Genomic DNA, 20,301 nt, shown 5'->3' with positions numbered 1-20,301 from the left:
ACTCCGACATCTATCACGTATCAGATACATTGGCACAGGTTTACGAGCTTCATAGTTTCCTGCATCGCGGCGGATCCTGACAGATCTCGCAGTTACATCGACGGGAACATAACTTGACAATACGACCGCAGACCGCATGAGCGTAAATGTCACAGTTCCTATATTACATGGAGTTCTGAGGTAGGGTTGGCAGATATAGACAGTGGTGTTAGGTGTTGGGAAGGTTGTGTAGGAAAGTAGAGGGACTGGGCTAAAAGTGTTGGTTTGGGTCATCCTTCACACTAAGGGCATATTACCTCAGGTCGGTGTTATAAAAGATAATCACAATCAAAATTTATGTGTTCAAATATGATAAACGTTTAGGCAAAGTTTTGTAGAGAATCAAAGTTATACCTATATTTTTTGTATAGTAAAAAACTTAGAAAATAATATGATCTTTAAGAGGGCCAAGAGGGGGGGAAATATATTACGCAAATCCTGACAAGATTCTCTAAAAAAGCGATAACACAGACATGTAAAAAAAAACGGCGGAGTTTAGAAACGTCTCCTTCCCCAGAGCGTCAAACTGAAAAACTGAAATCGTTTTTGTATGAATTAATTTAATTTGAATTTCGTGAAGAATATTATACCATATTCTTTAACCAACGACAATATAACAGAACCCTCTTAATTACGATCTGTAAAAGCCACAAGCGAATTCTGAATATACTTCTTAAAACTTCTATATCTAATGGGTCCTCGCGCCACCCCTAAACCATTACGTAGGCAGAATATTAGCAAAGTTACATAAGCCAATAATACGATAGCCGACTATGTACTTAACGTATAATGGCTAAACTTATATTGATAGCAACAATGGATGCAGGTAATAATACTCTGTAATCTGTGATCGACGAGGATATTCAATCTAGAACAAAATTATTCAATCTTTGCATTGTCTTAAATCCGGGTTCGAGGATACAATTACAATCTAGATTTGATTAGTATGCAGCGTTTGAATCTTCAGGTGAAATGTTTTTAACCGACTTAGAACATGAGGAGGTTTTCAATTCGTCTTACCTTGTCGAACTTTGTCGTGGATGATCCGATTTGCTGTTTAATTTATTTATTTAACGTGAAATAGCTGAATAGCTGTCATTTGGTCCCATAAAAAATATCAGGTTTAGCTCAGTAGTCTTCTATTTGAAGTTCATGTTTTTAAAACAATATTATTGGAGACGATAATACTATTATTAAAAGTGAAGTTTTATAATGGAATTCTTATAATCTAGTCAAATCCGCTGTATAGTTTAGTATTTGATCAGGCGAAACTGAAGACTGCATTTAATAGAGATTTGAAACAGGCTAAACTAAAGTACAACTGAAGTCATAAAATCTAAGAAGTTCCATCAGAAAAAGAACACCATAACAACAACGAAAATAAAAATATTTGACTAGACTATTTGACATCGCGTTCATTTATGTTACGAAACTCAAGTGAGAGAATGATCATTATTTTTCCCAAGACCCAATCTATTGTATTGAAAGCCTAAATAAATTACTAACAGCAATTTATAAAATGTACTTTAGATCTAAATCTTAAGGCAAATTGGAGGTTGTAAAATATTTTAGCAAAAAACTATGTCGAAAGCCAAACGAACGATATTTAACGACATCTCGAAGGCCTTTGTGAAATACTATTGCATCCCTAACTCTGATCATAGTAATTATGCGCAGACGCACGTCTTAGCAATGAAGTCTAAAGCTATCGATAAAAGATCAATATTGTTCAAAATGATAGTTATTTTGATTCACAAAGATAGATTAGATCGTTTTGCAAATGTTTTAGTTTGCGAATTAATGATGGTTGGCATTGAATGTGGACTTATAATGTTAATGGTAAAATAATATAATATGTAACCCCCGACGCAAAAAAGCGGTGTTATAAGTTTATCTTGCCTGTGGCACCATAGCTCTCGAACGAATTGAGTTATTTCTATTTAGTTTATTTTGTTTTAAAGATGAGTTACGTGTGAGTTAGAAAAGGTCTTGCTTTAAAAACTTTTAGGATATAGAACTAAACGACAGACCAGACACCACTGTGTTACCACTAATAAAAACTGATTCTTGGACTATGTATCATTTAAAATGAATTCCACGATTTTTCACGTTGTCGAAGCACCGAACATTTAAATTCTATTGGCAAGGAAATCAATCAGAAATTGTAAATAGGAGAAGTTGTATAATGAAAGGTTTTTTGTATGTAGATTGTTATTACTTACATATCATAACAACAATCAGTAGTATCGTCTTCATCATGTCGCTCGACTCACTCCGCCTCCACCGCATGGCTGATCTGAAAACAAACAGACAAATTTCAATATATTTTTAGATAATAGTCCTTGTATCGCGGGTGCCTCACAAATGTTCAATTCACATGCAAATTCGTGGATCACCCAAATGCTTGAGATTGAACCCGCAACACGTAGGATTTGGCATGGTGTCTCTTGCAGTGGATTCTGTGCTTTTAAAACTCTGTATTTTTTTTCGGTTTCATTATTATATTACAGGATTCGGGAGAGTTTTCGATTATGTCATACTGCCTTCATCGATGTATGGATAATCCAAAACTAAAAACATATTTTTAAATCGTACGAGGGTTTTGCAAACAAGCTCTTCAACTTATGTCTTTTTACTGTTTGTCATTTTTATCTTGCCTAATTTTCCGTCTTTTAATCAATCAAATGTTCTCGAGTATACATTGAAATTCTTCTCGTCAATATATATAGAGTTGCCTCACAGTCCCAGACATACATAATGCAGATTCAGCTGCACATAGTTAATAACAGGTTATCATCTAGGAGTCTGATGACACCGTTACGTAATAAATTGGTTCTAGCGCATTTGCTCGTCGAGTTCCGGTTTGGAGTTGAATATTACTATTGGTTTTGTTTCAACTATCTTATTGCAATTATATAAAACAGTTTTGAAGTTATAGCTGGATTTGGTTGGTGAATTTGGCAGTTACTTTCCTAAAGCTGCGCAGGAGTTAATTTATTTTATTAATTGTGTTTTCAATTCAAAGGTGTTCTGATGCGTCGATTGCAATTTAAATTGTGTCAATCCCGGATGATGTAATACAAACTCGTAAATTCGATACATTTATAAGGTGAAAAGTATTATTAATAACTTTAATATTAAAATTATTAATGTCTGTGGAAATAAGTGTAAGTTGTAATGTTGTAGCATTTCAAAATTCCTTTACTTCTCATATTTAATTAGAAAGTATGAACACATTGATGCATAACCCTAATATTGTATATTAGTTACTTAAATGTAAGTATAAGTAATGTAACATAAGTATGATAAACAAAACGTGAAGAAAATCATCGCTACCGCTGCGCACGCGCCTCTACGGAAGTCGTGAGCCCCGCATCTTGTAAGATGGCTGCCTTTCCGGCCGCCATTGTTGCTATGCCAATTAATAGGGGTCACTTTCCATCGACATTTGAACTTGTATAAACATTTTCCTGATTCGTAAAAGGCGTTAGATCGATTACAAGCTAGACTTTTTTCCATATGCGGTCTATTCAGCATACCTGGTTACTGGTGCGTTTTAAAACCTGCCTGGCTTACACTGCGATATTAACAGTTGAAGCAGTCAAGGCATACTCAGCTCCACTTCATAGGACTTCGTAGACTATAAAAAGAAGGAGTTTCTTAATTCATCTGTATTATTTGTCTGTGACTTCCAAGCTTTGGACTGTATGAACCGATTTTGTTGATTCTTTTTACTAATACATGAAAAAGCTGTCAATTAAAACCATTAAAACAATTAGAAGTCTAGCAGTATTTCTTAGGTATTTGTAAGCGGCTGTATGTTTTTGTTCTTATAAATTTCTCCAAGACATAAGGGTCGCTCGTTTGGAATAAGTTCGTCTCAAACGCTAGTCTGTAACCGTCCTTATAGGTATGCTAATGGCCAGTCACGGTCTCACAGACTGTTGTAAGCAATGTTACCTGTTTATGGGAATTGTATTTATTCATAAAACGTCGCAATATATTGTAAAACATGTAATACATGGATATGAAAGTTATTATGACTGTTCTTAACGACGTTCTTAAGTTTACATGTCATATTTGAATTTAATAACTCCGAGAAGGCTTATACATATCCGCAAAGTATTATTTTAATTACCAGGTATGAGGTTTATGTGAAACCTTACTTAAAATTCACGATCGTTATAAAAGCTTTCGGTAATTTTGTTACGCCTATGACTGTTTTATTACCTGCCTAAGAATTTTAAAAAGCAAAACCTTAGGTATTTCATTCGCATGTGTTTTAGATACGAAGTCTAATATTTCTGATTAAATATAAGACATACATTAAAATCATTAGAGTGTTTGACTAAACGTATACGTTAATTAGTCTGATGGATTTCCGACAATATCGGATTAGTATATTTTCTTTTATCGTGAAATGAAGACGTAAGTAAAAAACGACAGTAATTTATAGCCTGATGTGACACCAACTACAATATCAGTGCTCTTTTTTTGACAAGTGCCATTATAACTCCTACTTTCATACTTTACATTATTTTTGCCAAATACCCGAATGCCAATATCTGCATTGGTTAAGTATGACAGGAAATCAAATCAGATTAATCGCACTATGTTCTTAGCCATTCATCTCAATGCCTTACCTTCCCCAAAGACAACAAACAAAATCTCACTACATCTCAAAGAAACGCTTCCTCTTTTTAAACATTGGTTCCCGCAGCATCACTAACTACTTCCCTTTTATGATCATAAACCCCAACGCTTATGCTCTCTCCAATTGAGAAGTGCACGACAATGCTCAAATCATTGGCTACTGAATAATTACGATCGGACCTTAGCCGGTGGTCCAAGTTATGAACTCTGAACGGTATAGTTATGTAAAGTCAGTCTAGGAAGTTTGTAAGTGATTTGGTTGTTAACCCTTTCTAATTGACTTCTAATTATAGGAGGTTAATTGGCTACTTTATGTATTTCGAATTAAAATGGTGAGTTGGTCGAGCTTTGTGTTTTATAATGTATCCTTAACTTTAAATTACAGCATTTCATTTCATATCTCAAATTATAACATAGTCATACTTTACTAGCTTATATCTCCACGCTATTTTTTTCAAACATTTTAATATTGTTGCTTCGCTACTGTCATAGGCAAAAAAAATAGTCCTCGATCCATCACATAGCGGATTAAAGCAGGCTGGGGTTAATTCGTAAAAACCAGAATCCGAGTAAGAATCATATTAAACTTTATAGGAGAAGTAAATGTTATATTTTCTCTTTTAAAAATAGGAGGAAAAATCACACCATCAATTTGAACTTCTATTGTAATTCTAATTCGTCTCTTAATTTAGTTATTTTCGTTAGCTGTTAAATCGTGCAGTAAGAATCTAGCCGTTAACGAGCTCACTTTTACCTTGTTTGCTCAGCTTTCACACGATTCCACACAAGTTCGCGTGTTGCACTGCCCGTATTTAAATGTCTGACAGACGAAGAACCACAACAATTCATAATACAGTAATACAAAAAGTTTGCAGTGACATCGCTTAAAATTTTCATCCTAAAAATTATCTTAAGCTACTCTTAGGTACCGATTAAATATGTAGGGTTGTACTTTTTATGCAATTTATTCACACCTGGGCAAAGTCTACCCTCTTCCCCCCATTTTCATTTTAAGACGGTCTAACTTAAGCTATTATGTAAGTTGTTCCTACACGCCTAACCTTATTTCATCCCATTTCTATCTGCACGTACCTTGAGGTCTACGATCAGATCTGTCGCTACATCTCACCGCTCGGTCCAACTTCCTGGTTGCTCCCTATCGGTACATCTCTTACGAAACCCAACGTTTTCGTCTTTCCCATGCATTAGCCGCTCTCGTACATCACGAGTGGCCGATTGTGCGCGATTGTGCCCGATCGTGGCCGAAGATAACCGAAGATTACCGAACATAGCCGAGCGAATACCAGGATTCCTTCGTTATGAGTCGCTAATTGAGGACAGAAGGGTTAAATAAATAGGAAGAGATTTGACGATAAGCTATTGTGTAAGGCCGTGGGTAAAGTTTTTGATTGAATTGTTGTTGTATTGGTAGAAGTGGGCTTCTAATCAACTGTGAGAATTGTGTGAATTCAAGCCACGGAAAAAACAATGTATTCGGACCAATTGATGTCGATGGTAAAATATACTCAGTGCACTTGACAACGAACATTATTATAAAATGGGTAATATATCCGTTAACATTCTCTATTAAGTTAAATCTTGTGAGATTGAAAGCCTTTAGGCTAACCTGCCTAAGGCTAACCTGGCTAACACCTTCTCACATTTTAGAAGACGTAGACTAATATCCACTACTCTAAGAAAAACCTTTTCACTATATAATTTAGATGTGACCGCTTTGACAGAGACAAAAGATTAACGATACTCTAAATTAGAAAATATTACAATTCTGTCACACCAATAGTCTATATTACACAAGTTTCATAGACCCATAAATTTGAACGCTCATAAATAGACTTCATATATCCCTTAAGGCACAATAGAACTAACATACGTAACAATTATAATTGACACCACAACAGCCTACCACGGTTTGAGCTAAGACTTTGGCAGATGTGGAAAAGAGACCGAGCTCTACATTATGTAGAGCGCCATCTCTCTCGCACAACTACAGAAACCTTCTTTTAACCTGTACTAGAAGGCCCACTTATATCCCTTAAGGCATAGTAGGCATTAACATATACATAATAATTATGTTTGACACCAGTTCCCATCAAACCTTTGTGCTCGTTAATTTGCCTTATAAGGTCAAAGATATGAAATCGTACAGATTGACCAAGATATCAAGTGAGCCAAATATGGTAGGCCTGAGGGAATTCCTCGAGTCAATTGTTTTGTTTTTAAAGTTTTATTTAATTTACTTATCTATATTATGTAGTGAGGATAAGTTGTAACGTGGAAATATGTAAAAGGTGCTGTTTGTTGATGCAGTCAAAACCTGTTCTTAAGTTAAGCACAGGTAATTTATTAAGTTACAGTTAATAAAAAAAAAAACTGTTTGTGGTAAATGTAATGAAGGACTTTATTGATCGACGTAGCCGATCATCCGGATGTTTAAATGGACCAGGATAAAAGATTCGGTACTTAAATAATATGTTGTATTTAGATCCCGTTGTAATCGTCTAAAATATCAAATCTTATATCATATCATGAACGAAAATGTACTCCTAGCATAAGAATAACGTCGAACAATCATGTCTTTAAAACAAACTCTGGCTTACTACAGCACAAACAAATATACGAGATTCGATTTTTTATTACAGGTTAGAGACAGTCGGACAACGGAATCCGATGTTTGCATCATACCCGTGCCCTCTAATTACATTTCCTCACCGATGACCCGACCAACAAACCGATACAGATCTGTAACCACATACCGATACACGAATATACCATGATACCACTTATTACCGTGATTTGACATTTGTTTGTTGACCATTGCCCGCTGGTGTAGACTACAACCTTTCTCTGAAAGGTTGCAGTGATCAATGTATGATAAATATCGAAAGGTGACGCTTCATAACATCCACTTATTTTTGAGTTTTGATATTTGTCTTTTAACCATTGCTGATTAGAAGAGACTACGATCTTTCTTTAAAAGGTTTATTGTCATCAATGTATAATAAATGTCAAATCGCCTAATTGATTGTAAAGCTTCTGAACTTTTTGCAATGTTTGCTTTTGTCTGATCTCAGATTTTAATAAATTTCGTGACATTTTCGCATTATGCTCTGAGGAGGTATACATGCAATGAATATAAGTTAATTTTTATTTCTCTTTACTACAGTACTCGCATCGGCGCGGTGTTATTGCTTTGCTCACACACATTAAGCGCATCAACCCATGTCATTGTCTCATTTTCTCTTAAGAAACCCCTCAATTTACATTATTTTAATATTCCAGTGTTCATAACAGAACGTTAAACGACTTACTAAAACATTGTTACGACATTCCAGTAATTACACTGCCGAGCAAAATAAATGGGACGTTGCGAACTCTAATGTCATCTTAATTGCACGGCAGTGTACCTTACGAAATGATAAAACATGTATTATTATGGAAGCTATCAAAACTGGGGCTAGGATGTCTGACCTATAGACTCTCGGATATCGACCACTTAGCTAGATAATGGATGATTATTTTACACTAAACGAATGAAAGTGGTTAGTTTTACGAGCTTGCTGTATTGATGATGACGAAATTGATTCGAGTTTTTGTGGTTGAGATAGATATCATTAATAGTGACACTTATTGTAATTGTTTTAGTATCCGTAGGTAAATAAATAAAATTTGAACAAGCATTAATGCCAACGTTACAACAAATCGAAATATCTCAAATTCTACAAATGTAGCGGGAGGTCTACAAATATTCAAGTCACCTGTACAGAGACACCCAGACTGAGGACAGGCATTTGTGGATCACACAAACTCTTGTCCTTTGCGGGGATCGAACCTGTGACTTTCGCGCACATTGGGTTTGGCGTGAACTCAAACACTCGGTTATCCGTGCAGTCAAAAGCTCTATATTCTAACCTATGTATACTGCACCATAGTGTCTTAATATTCTCATTTGTGCATTTCATAAAAATATGTTATTTCTATCTGGTTTTACAATCTCAGACATCTTGTAAATCTAATTCAATCATTTGTTATTTTGTGCTAGGTCTCGCTATATAATTTCCCCCCGACTCGCCTCGCTCTCATAATAAACAAACCTAGCTGATGTCCGATCATTTCGCATTGTTACAGCTTTTCGCAACCGTTATTATCTTTTTAAGTATACCATACAACGCTGTGTTTATCGTTTTTTCTGTTTGATCAAGTACCTTGTATTTATTTTGGTTTTTCGGAGGATATTTTTGCTTCTAAATAATACTCGGAATACTGTAGGAACTTTCAATTTTTTCGCTTAAAGATTCTAGACTTAAACTAGATAATTACAATTTCGCCGCCAATATCTGCTAAATCAATGCACTGGATTAAATAAATCTATTTCAAACATATTTTGTCGTACTATTAACGAAGTATATTTACACTTTTCATACAACACTTGCAAATCACACTTTGTATAGTGAAAAAAACAGATGGTTCCATCAATTCATTAAGGATCTCTAAACACCGCAACAATTCCCCAATACATCACTTGGTCCAATGACAAGCATTTTCAGTTACAAAATATTTATCTTGTTGATCGCGCACGCAACTGGACGATCAAATTGTCTCTACGTGCGATCGCTCCAATATAATGCTATGAAACCGTGAAATTGTACACGCCTTCGCAATGTATAGGTAGATGCTACACGGCGAGGCGAGGCGATAGAATATAGCAAGAAATTAAAGTTGATATTTGAGCAAGGTATTTGCTTTTGACGGCTGAATTACAATAGAAAAATGATAACGCTAGTTTTGCAATATTGCTTTAAAAAAATAATACTGTACTGCGTTCTATACTCATTCCGCCAATATCGTATTCCGCTAATTGTCGCTGCCGCAGTGCAAGATGTTAATTATGAATCTTTGCAAAATTCCTATTTATTTCTCACTGGAGTTTTGCTGTTGTTCTGCAACTTAAAAATATTAATTAAAATGACCTGTGACATATCTTAACAATAAAATAATTAATAAATGTTACAAAGAAAATGAATCCCATAGTTAACTAACAAAAATATAATCTTATAGCTTCTACTAAATAGCTAACCTAACCAGTATCGTCCAGTCAAACAAGCAAACAGTCAGAACAATGAATAATGGCGCCTCGCAACACTCGTCAATTATTTGCGCTAACAAATTGTAGCGCTGTCTGCACTATCGATCTCTTTCAAATACTGTGCATTTCTATTAGTACTTTTACAATTTGAATAGTTATATCGTTGTTAACAATTTATACTGCTTACCCGCCTTGAAAAGCATTAAGCGATAACCAGGTATCGCATTTTTAATACCTAAGTAAATCAGTAAAAAAAAGTTTAATGTTAAGGTATTGTAGGGCTGATACCAATGATTTGTCTGGTGTCCTAATACTAGCAATGTCAGCATTGACTTTGATTCAATTTGACAGTATGAATAGTCCAGTGATCACTAAGGCAACCCAACTACCCGGGAGTTGTCGCAGGTTCGAACTCCGCGTATGGCACGTATTTGTGTGATCCACAAATGCTTGTGCAGAGTCAGGGTGTCTGTGCATGTGACTTGAATGTTTATGAAACTTTTGGGAAACGAGGATTAAATACCTTAGTGCGGGAATCGGTATTTTATTTATAGGCGAAAAGAAATACAGTATTACCCTTCATAACCTTCTCGTTAATGATTGATGTAATATAAATACATTAAAACCCTATTTAATAGATGCAGCCACGATAACCTAATACCATTTTAACTGTGGTTATGGTTAGTTAACTGCGGAATTAGCCGTGAAAGTGTTTTAGTTGCGAAGCCGGTTATCTCTCCTATCTTCACGCTTGGCCTGATCTTTGGATGGAGGGTAGGCAGAATTAAGTTGACATATACATTTTAAAAGATCATTCTTTGCTTTTGTTTACTACCGTGTGTGTCAGAAGCTTTCTTAACATTCGTATGTAATGTCCTTTTTCTACCCCATGGCAAAACAACGCTTGCCAGGACAGCTAGATTTAGTATTTAAAAAAATCTGCCGATTCCACAAGTGGTTTTACACGAAACAAAATGTTTTCAAAATTTTCTTCTACTTGAAGCAATCCACAGCCTTTCCTTAACAGGTTCACGAGCTTAACGCCAAATTATTATAATTTACAAAGGAACATAATTTATAATGAACAATGAATAATAGACTTTGTTTCAGAGTGATTTGTGTGAATTATACCGACCATTGTATTAATATATTAATATTGTGTTGAAAATAAATTATAAGTGTTTTTATTTACGAGTATACGATCTAATGCCAATAAGAACATAAATTATTCAATCACTTCTGTAAATCAGATATCAGTACAGTTTATTCACGACTAGTTCTCGGGATCGCCTGACTAGTTTCAGCCTTGCCGATAGGAATTATTAGATATTTTGTATTATGCTGCTTCATTGCCGTTGTCATATCGCCGCAAAAGTTTTCCTGACAGACATAATCGCAAAAACGACGGACGATGTTATAATTTTAACGTGTCTGTATGTACATATATGTGCATGCGTATGTGATAGCACTATTATAGGTCTTAAACGCATGAACCGATTTTGATTCATGCATATTTTAAATAATAATAACATCAATTACAAACAAACAATGCTGTACTTGACCTAACATCCATCTTCGTCTAACCTTAGACTAAAGGTTGCTTATGATACACCTACCTACATATATACCATCGGAAGTATACCACCGGATATATCTGTAGCTCTATTATTTCACATCATAGTTCCTATTGTTTGGCAGTGGCATTGAAACGTCCTTCAAATCTGAATACACTATGATATGTATTGCATAATTTGGTATGCAAAAGTAGATAAGCATGTTGCTCTCTTACTTGTTTCAAGGAGTGTTCAAATATTCGATGTCTGCTAAGCTGAAATCGACCTTATGAATTCTGTTGCCATACACTTTATGCTTAAGACTTGATTATGCTTGCGACTTCTTTAAGAAATAACCTTAATTCCTTTTACTCCTTTTTTTCATCAAATCTTATCGTTATCAAATTAATCGTAAATCATCAAATGAACCGCTTTGGGTTGAGTGGAAGGAAGTGTGAAACTTTTACTGATTAAACCCCACCCATGTTTCTTTTTCTGCCCTTTGTGTACCGGGGTCGCGCTAACCCTTTTGGTCAATCCCGCTGGCTGATAGGCATCGGCCATATTGGATCTCCCATGTGCTTACTGATAACCTTAGTTTAATTTTAATCTTGAAAGCTGGAAACAAAGTTTTCTAACTTCAAAAAACACATATCTTTCCTTTGCTTTCTTTTTTAAGCAAAGCGATTTTTAGTATAACATCAGCGATACATAATAAAAATTAAACACAAAAATTTGACAGATAACGCTTGTAATAGTAATGGCACAGCAATAAAGACATTTAACCAACACCTACTTAAGTGCACTATAAAACCCCGTGAGAAAATGCAAAACCAGAAACTGTGAGACGAAATAACAAGAAATAAACCCACAGAGGTAATCAAATAATCATCAGATTAATTACCGAAGCGTTTCTCATGTTGCGCAAGCGATCATCTGTAATTGTGAGTGTGACGCGCGCATACCGCTGTGGGCGATCACCTGCGCACGCGCAGCGTATGTGGAACTAGGGGCGGTAGGAAAAACTTCTTTCAGGAGAAAGAATAGCCACTTCGAAAGAAAGAAAAAATATTCAGCACGACTACTTGATCGACTTAATCTGTTGTCTTCATTGATCATATTTAAAAGAACATTAAGTTAGAGATTTCACTGGAGTTTTTACAAGTTAAAACCTGCCTTATTTGTTTTCCCAGAAATCAGTAGTTAATAGGAATTTCCCAATTAATCAGAATTGAATATTAATCTATAACTATATCTCTATAATGTCTTGCACCACACGCCACTTTCACCGCTCCACCTGGGATGCGCAGGAGTTGTCGACCGACTAATAAATTCAGTAAAATCATTGCTTTAATCTCGTGACTGTAATACTGACATCATCGTTGTGGTCGCAGAACCGTGTCGGTGTATGTAACGAAGAAAAGCAATCAATATCGTCAGTAATGCAGTTTAAACACATTCATTTTAGTCAATTACTGATTTACAATCAATTATATTTAATGGTATATACGTTTTGTTTTCATTGCTCTAAATAAGTGTGTTTTATATGTCGGAATTATGACGGCCTCAGAACAAGCTATTTAGACTGAGCATCTGAATAACGTTTCTAAATTCGATATTTATTTTAAGTATTGTTTATTGTAAGAAATACATAATCTGAGAAATGGTCAACTATCACGGCTAGATATATCCTGGTGAAAGACGGACAGACAGCCAATATAGACTCAGAAGTAGGCTTTCGTTTTTCGCCTTGGGAATCCTTAAAGTTGAATCGATTTTTCTACAGCAAATAAGTTAATATACTTTCCAATTAGGAATTTAATCCTCTAAGGTGGTAAAGTACTTTACTAAAATACCGCAGACGTATTATTTCATTTATTATATATACCTTATCATTACAGAAATAAACAAAAAAAACAATAGTACCTTTCTTTTTTGTAAAACTACACGGTACTAAACAACGAAACGTGCAAAACTGAAAACGTGAACAGAGAAAAGTAACCAAAACGTGATCTTCAAAACATGTCTCAACAAAAGGATCATAGATCTGAATCTACAGGCATAGCGTGTGAACTTGAGGCAAATAATAATGTGACCTAAAGTGTCGTGCAAGTTAAAGCTTTCCTCTGACCCTAGGGTCAAACTTTCAACTGGCTAACAGGTACTTGTAGGATCGTCTACCGGTTCTAAGTTTTATGGGATACATTACAAATACAATGAAAGTGAGATTTAGAAACATACCTTTATGGATATATCCGGATTTCTACGCATATTATAGGAGGTGAGCATTTTTACTGTAAACGCAATTGGGAGTACAGTAGTGACTATTTTGAGGATCCAATAGTATTCATCTTAATATATTTAAATCTCGTGTCACAATGTTTGTCCTCAATGGACTCCTAAACCACTTAACCGATTATAATAAAATTCGCACACCATGTGCAGTTCGATCCAACTTGAGAGATAGGATAGTTAAGGATAGTATCTCTCATTTATTTACATTCCATAAGTATGGACGGTTTTGAATTACTATGAGTAAGTATGTTTTGGCGATTGCACTAAATCATTTTGCAATGTTTTACTAACTTCCCGTATTGATAACCTTCCCTTTGGATTTGCATTAACAACCTTATGTACCCGACAATAAAGATAAAAACCCTACACCACCAATACCACCGTACCATATAACTCCATTCACGGTACATTAAACGCGCCATTTTAAAAAAACCCCGTTTATCCAATACAGATCAGGTATAGGAAGCTAGTGTGAATCCAGTAACAATGTATGATACAGCACAGTTGCAGCTTCTCATAACTCAGGCATGTTACCGATTTTATCGGTGTCTGTTTGTATGCCGACAATGATTAACGGCTATAGAGGGCGCTGGCGGGTTCGAGATGTTGGTCAATTGTTTTAACTTCGTTTTTGGGTTCCGTACAGAAAAGGTGAAAGCGGAGGCTGAGGCTGCGTTGAATTTCCGTTCGTCTGTCACCAGGCTGTATCTCGTGATAGCTAGGCAGTTGAAATATAAATGAAAAATGATAATAAACATCAATTTCTAAATTTGTCGGATTACTAAATTATATTGTTTTTTCTTTAGCATATTTTCACGGCATGCCCTCAGTGTGGCGAGATCGATTCACACTTTTTCGGTTAATTCATAAGAACTTCTAGATAACTTACAATGTTTCAAGTGCTAATTTGCTTACAAATTGCTCAAAATTGCGCATTGACACGTCAAATTCTGTCAAAAACAAATGTCATTTCTATACATTTCTAATTTTCAGTGTTTGTTATTCATCATGTAAATTCAGGAGGTTATGCAAGCCATAAATTTATCTTACTTAGGTAGGTACTTATTGCCCTAAGTTTGAAGCCAAGGTTCAAAAAAATATATTAAACAATCTTATGCAATACTTATGGTGATGAGTAGACAGTATGTATTTTAAAGGTCTTTCATATTTTTCATACATTGGCTTTTCATATTTACATTTTTCGAAAATCTTTCTTTGAATTTTGTGATATTGAACCTTAATTGTAATGTTATATGGTCTTAAATTTATTTTTAATCCTCAGAGAATGAAATATGTATATTTTAGTTTAGTGACGGTATTCATTCTCCATAACATTTATTTCGATTTAAATATAATTAGATATTTAAATAAATAACCATTAGAAGTAAGGGATTATGCTAAAGTGTTCTTGTTTTATAATTATACATAGTTATTTAATCATTCATATATGTAGGTAAGCACAATGATGAAATTGTATATTTGAATATGTTAATGACTATGTTATTAGAAGAAATTATCCAGAAATTAACCTTAATTTTATGTATATTTTTTAGATGGTAAAGCAATGCACCTTCATCAGTTCTTGTTTTGACAAGAAATCAACAAATTTGAATGACTCAGTATTTTAAGTAAGACTGCTATATTTTAACTTTTATAATATATAAACAAGTAAAAGAATTTAATAAATAATTCACACGTAGAATGTTTAGAATGGTTTTTACTATTTTCCTTTACCTACATTACAACGAAGCGAAATTTATCTCTTTATATTAGGTAAAGTTCGGTCTAGGATTTCAGGCTTAACTTCGCTAGTCGTCCTAACGCTATCTCGTACCCTAATGATGACGGCACATAACAGACTGCCACCTATTTATTACCTACACATACTGTAACACCATCACTTTCATTTGCCTCTCGCCTCTTCCGCAAACAAATCATCAATGTATGTTAAGATAATCAGCTTATACGCGCAAAAAACCAATAACTTCACACAAGCCGTGTCGTGTGTGCAGGAAATACACGATACATATATATATAAAGTAATTCACACTGTTTGTCTGTCTATAAATTTTATTTTTTTTGGAGCTAAATTGCTTATATGTTATTATTAAATGTTTTTTTAAGGATAAATCTTTCAGTTCCTCTAGCCAATTGTCGTTTTTACAATCAATCGTCAAAGTCCAAAAAATCAAAATGCATGAAAATGACATTTCATTTCGATAAGTCATGTGACCTTGACCTGTCATACATTCGTACAGTCTTTGACGAGCACTTTGGTAAATTTTGCATGCTCATAACATGTTCGGTGACAGTACAGTGTGTTGTTTCAAAGTGACTGTACCATACTAAAAAAATACCATTATTACAATGGCTGATTAACGAATATGGTATGCAATAACGGAATCCATCGATGTTTAGTGATTTTTAGTTTATTTTAGTATTTTGTTTAGTTCTTTCTCAAGGAAATTAGGTTACTATAAATAGAAATAAAGCCCTGTCACTCAGTACTCAGTAGTTTCTATTGCAATAACCCAACTGAGCACAAACTATAATTATTTTTACATTTTCTTGCAATACCCGTGAGCGTCGTCGCGGGCGTGAGCTAGTTCAGCAAAAACTTGTGTGCGCCACTTTGAGGCGTGAGAGTCACTTAAGTTGGATCTAAGTTACAAACTTAATGGCAATTAACTAACGTATTATTTTTCTAATTATTAACACAAAATTGAACTCTCTTTTTAATAAGAATAGTCTTAACCCTATATAAGCTATAACTTAATGCTTAAATGTATAGAATGACATTTCGTTTCGACAAGTCACGTGATCTGTCATCTTCATACATTACATTCGAGTGTTTTCCATTGAAGTTAACCGTTGTTAAAATATCAGCTGAATAAATGTTAAGACCTATTTTATCCTCACTTTAAAACCGTTAAAACGGCTTTCAAATTAAAACGGTTACGGAACTTAAAAAAGTAGAAAAAGTCTTCAATTACAAAAGCATCCATTTAAACAGCCCCATATTGTTCATTTTTCACCGGTTACTTCGCTGTGAACAGTGTCCAAGTATAATATACTAGCTGTTGCCCGGGACTTCGTCCACGTGCTTAGAATTTTCCCCGTTTTTTTCACATTTTCCATTGTATCTTTGCTCCTATTAGTCGCAGCGTGATGTTATGTAGCCTATAGCCTTCCTTGATAAAAGGTCTATTCAACACAAAAATTTTTTTTCAATTCGAACCAGTAGTTCTTGAGATTAGCGCGTTCAAACAAACAAACAACAAACAAACAAACTCTTCAGCTTTATATATTAGTATAGATGATACTCCACAGCACTATTCCTTCTCTCCAAACACATGATATATTATTATATATTGCAAAGTGAATGTATATTAATACAATCTCACCGATTACGCTAGTACACAAAAACGCGTTGTTTGCAGTCGGCGTGAGTGATACTCAATGATTCCGATCTTCCCACGCACACATCTCTCTAGCGATCTGTTTGACGACCTACATTGACGATGACAGCTTTATGTATTTCCTTTCGATATATAGACTCCTTATGTAAAGATGGGTAGGAGGTTTTTTATATGATTTGAATGGAAACAAGTGCGCAGTTATTTATTTTTTAAGCGAAATGGTAGTTCTTTAGTAACGCACTTAGGAAGCGGTGAAGGGTGGGCGAAACTGGGTGCTGTCCAATGTAATCTGACCTTCAAAAAGTGCTACTTAGTAGCCTATTTTAATAAATGACTTTTGATTTTGATTTTGAACGACTGTGGTTTTTATTAATTGAAAGCCAACATTTATCATCCTCCTAGACTTTTCTCAATTATGTTGGGGTTTGCTTTCAGTCTAACCAGATGCATCTGAGTATTAGTGTTTTACACGGCGTGTCTATCCTACCTCCTCAAATTAGTTACCCCTTAATCGGACTGGTTTTCAGACTTTCTAGCTTCTGACTACCCTTAATAACTGCCAAAGTACTGTAAATAACACCCAACCCACAATTTACCCAACATGTGATGATCACATAATGAACGTCATACATTGATCACGTGCCACCTATCACTGCCGACAAATTATGAAATACAAATGTATTTTTTCCGCCCAATATGATATAACACACAAACGCATAGCCTTTGACGTAACTATCACTCATAATACCATCACTAATTGTACACAAAGAGACATAACCTGTCTCCGATTGGTCACAAAGCAATGTCACTTGTCTCTAATTAGCTACAATACGTTTGTTTTCACTTTCAAACATACACAGACATTCTTCACGCATGTTTAAAGTAAATGGGTACTTTGTACCTTAGCTAATTGTGTTAGGGTTAATTATGCGTGTTGCCGCAGTGGGTTAGTGGTCACAATTGGGATTGGGACCGTGACGTACAGCATTCTGTTCTCGTTTAGACAATAAAGTAATATATTCAATCAGTGAAGAGAAAACATTGGGTTTTGAAATGTAGGTAAAAGCTATAAGTTCCAGTTACTGAAATTCGTTTAACCGAGTTAAATGATATTCTACTAATATTATAAACGAGAAAAATTATTCGAAGTAAAGGATGTTTGCTACTCTTTCACGCGAAAACCACTACGCGATTTTGGACGAAATTTGGCAACCAGATACTTTACAACTAGCATTATCACTAAGGGATAACTTTTATCCCGATTTTATATTCTCGGGATTATTTCGATTTGTTGCAGTCGGAGACGCTGACAACAGCTAGTGAAGAATATAATCATGACAGATAAGTAGATCAGAACTCCACTGCGACTGGTCTTGTCAAATAATTTCAGTCAATCAGATTTTTATATAAGCCTTTATCATCAAATAGATGAACTGCAAATTATTTCACGTATTTAATCGCAGAGCACATCTCTACTCGCTGCATTATGCCAGTCATAGTGATGTAATAATAAACTTTCATCAAGTGAATGGGATGCGATTCATTTGAAAACAATTTGTCGAGACCAAATTTTTTTTTTCAATGTCATCATGTGGCTTTTAAGCTGATAATAAGATGTAATTTTAATATATTCAATGCGTAATTTGATGGACCGATTTTTATGATTGTTCTTCGCGATTAGACCCAAGTAACAAAAAGGGTTACGTAACTTTATAAACCATATCCCAAAACGTGACGGATGACTTTGCACAGCGGTTTAGTCAGTAAGAGTATGGCACTACCCACTTCCTACCCCGCCTGACAAAAAAGTATATTTTAGAGGTTCAAAAACCTAAAGCCAGTTAGACAAGTGAACCAGTCAAAGCTCTTCTTCAAGTTAGGTGTGGATCTGTTAAAAACCCTTTTTTATCTAGATGCATAAGAAGTATAAATAACTGCAAGGAATTAAGTATCAGAAAGGAAAAGTCCACTTTTTAAAGATACTATATAACTTACTATTCAAAAACCTCGTGTGAGTCACAACAAACAAATTAACGATATCACATTACATACACTGCAGGCCACCGGAAGACCGAGCGCCGGAGTACACTGCATTGCAAATAATTGGATCCACACAATGAAAGGCCATAGTTTTCTATCTCGTTTCACGCTTGTTTGAAAGATACGATCGCCAGCATCCTCTAGGCAATATTGTTTACAACTCAACTAAATAGAGTGTGACGTTTTATTTGGCCTGCAGTGTATTTGTTAATTAAAAATACAAAGGATGCGAGTGTTTGCTCTGAATTGTTTTTTTTTTGGATTGATTTAATTGCCTTGATATATGTTTTGATTATTCGCTGAATTTGTGCTATTTAAATGCTTTATCGTGTAATTCTAATTCTATCTTGGCGTGACCTTTCTTTTATAATTGATGCAGTAATTGCAAAACCTACTACTCGTTAAAATACTGGTACATTTTAGGTACGATCGTTATTTCGTAAGATATCTCCCCTTACTTTAGATATTCCCTTTTTCTGACCAGGCAGTTGAAATAAAGAATCAATAAAAACGGTGTGCGGGTCGATTCCGGGACTGAGGCCTCTTTCGCTTCATACTAAATGGTCGCAAAAAATTGTTTACCTATCAAATTTATAACTGCAATAGTTATTTTTTATTTCTTATTATAATAATGGCGGCAGCAAAACATCTTAGTGGATAATTAAACTCTCTAGTTGTCGAGGTTTATTCGATACAGCTTGGCGACAGTTGCACGCACAGACGGACAGACAGCAGATAAATAGTATTAGGGTTCCATTTTTACTCTTCCGATACTGAATCCTTAAAAATGCCATTCTATTTTTAACACGTGTATTTCTTTATTATCTAAGCACTACAACACCGATACCCTCTACTTAACCCAATCTCAAACATTTTAATAACAAGCTCCCAAACTAATTACCACTTACAAATCATAATTTACCATCATAAACATCTGAAGAGATAAGTTTCCGCCTGGGAACCGAACCGGCGACCTTCCCAGATGCCCGATGGCTCAGATACAATATGTTTCGCAACGGTGAGGCTGTTCGCTCGAAAGCAAGGCCGCAGTATTGATGGCTGGACGGACCGCGCTACAATTGATATTACACATTGTCTTGTTTGTAAACATGGTGTTTTCTATCAATGAGTTTAATTGTTGTTTTAGAGGCGGTATTACGAGAATGTTTCAATTCGACTGGCCTGTTGGTCTAGTGGT

At 35.0% G+C, this 20,301-nt stretch overlaps 1 protein-coding gene across 1 annotated transcript in view; it reads right to left on the bottom strand.

The window, feature by feature from the left end:
• The window catches only part of LOC113499230 (mucin-17), a 58,250-nt gene that overhangs the window by 10,417 nt on the left and 27,532 nt on the right, over positions 1-20,301 (bottom strand). Inside the window, exon 4 of the mRNA XM_026879625.1 lies at positions 2,262-2,335. Coding sequence (XP_026735426.1) covers positions 2,262-2,328 — 67 coding nt within the window. The 5' untranslated portion in view covers positions 2,329-2,335. The remainder of the gene's footprint in view (positions 1-2,261; positions 2,336-20,301) is intronic.

This window comes from Trichoplusia ni, chromosome 12 (genome assembly GCF_003590095.1).
Source record: "Trichoplusia ni isolate ovarian cell line Hi5 chromosome 12, tn1, whole genome shotgun sequence".
NCBI classification, from domain to species: domain Eukaryota; kingdom Metazoa; phylum Arthropoda; class Insecta; order Lepidoptera; family Noctuidae; genus Trichoplusia; species Trichoplusia ni.
This window is presented reverse-complemented; position numbering and strand designations above follow the sequence as displayed.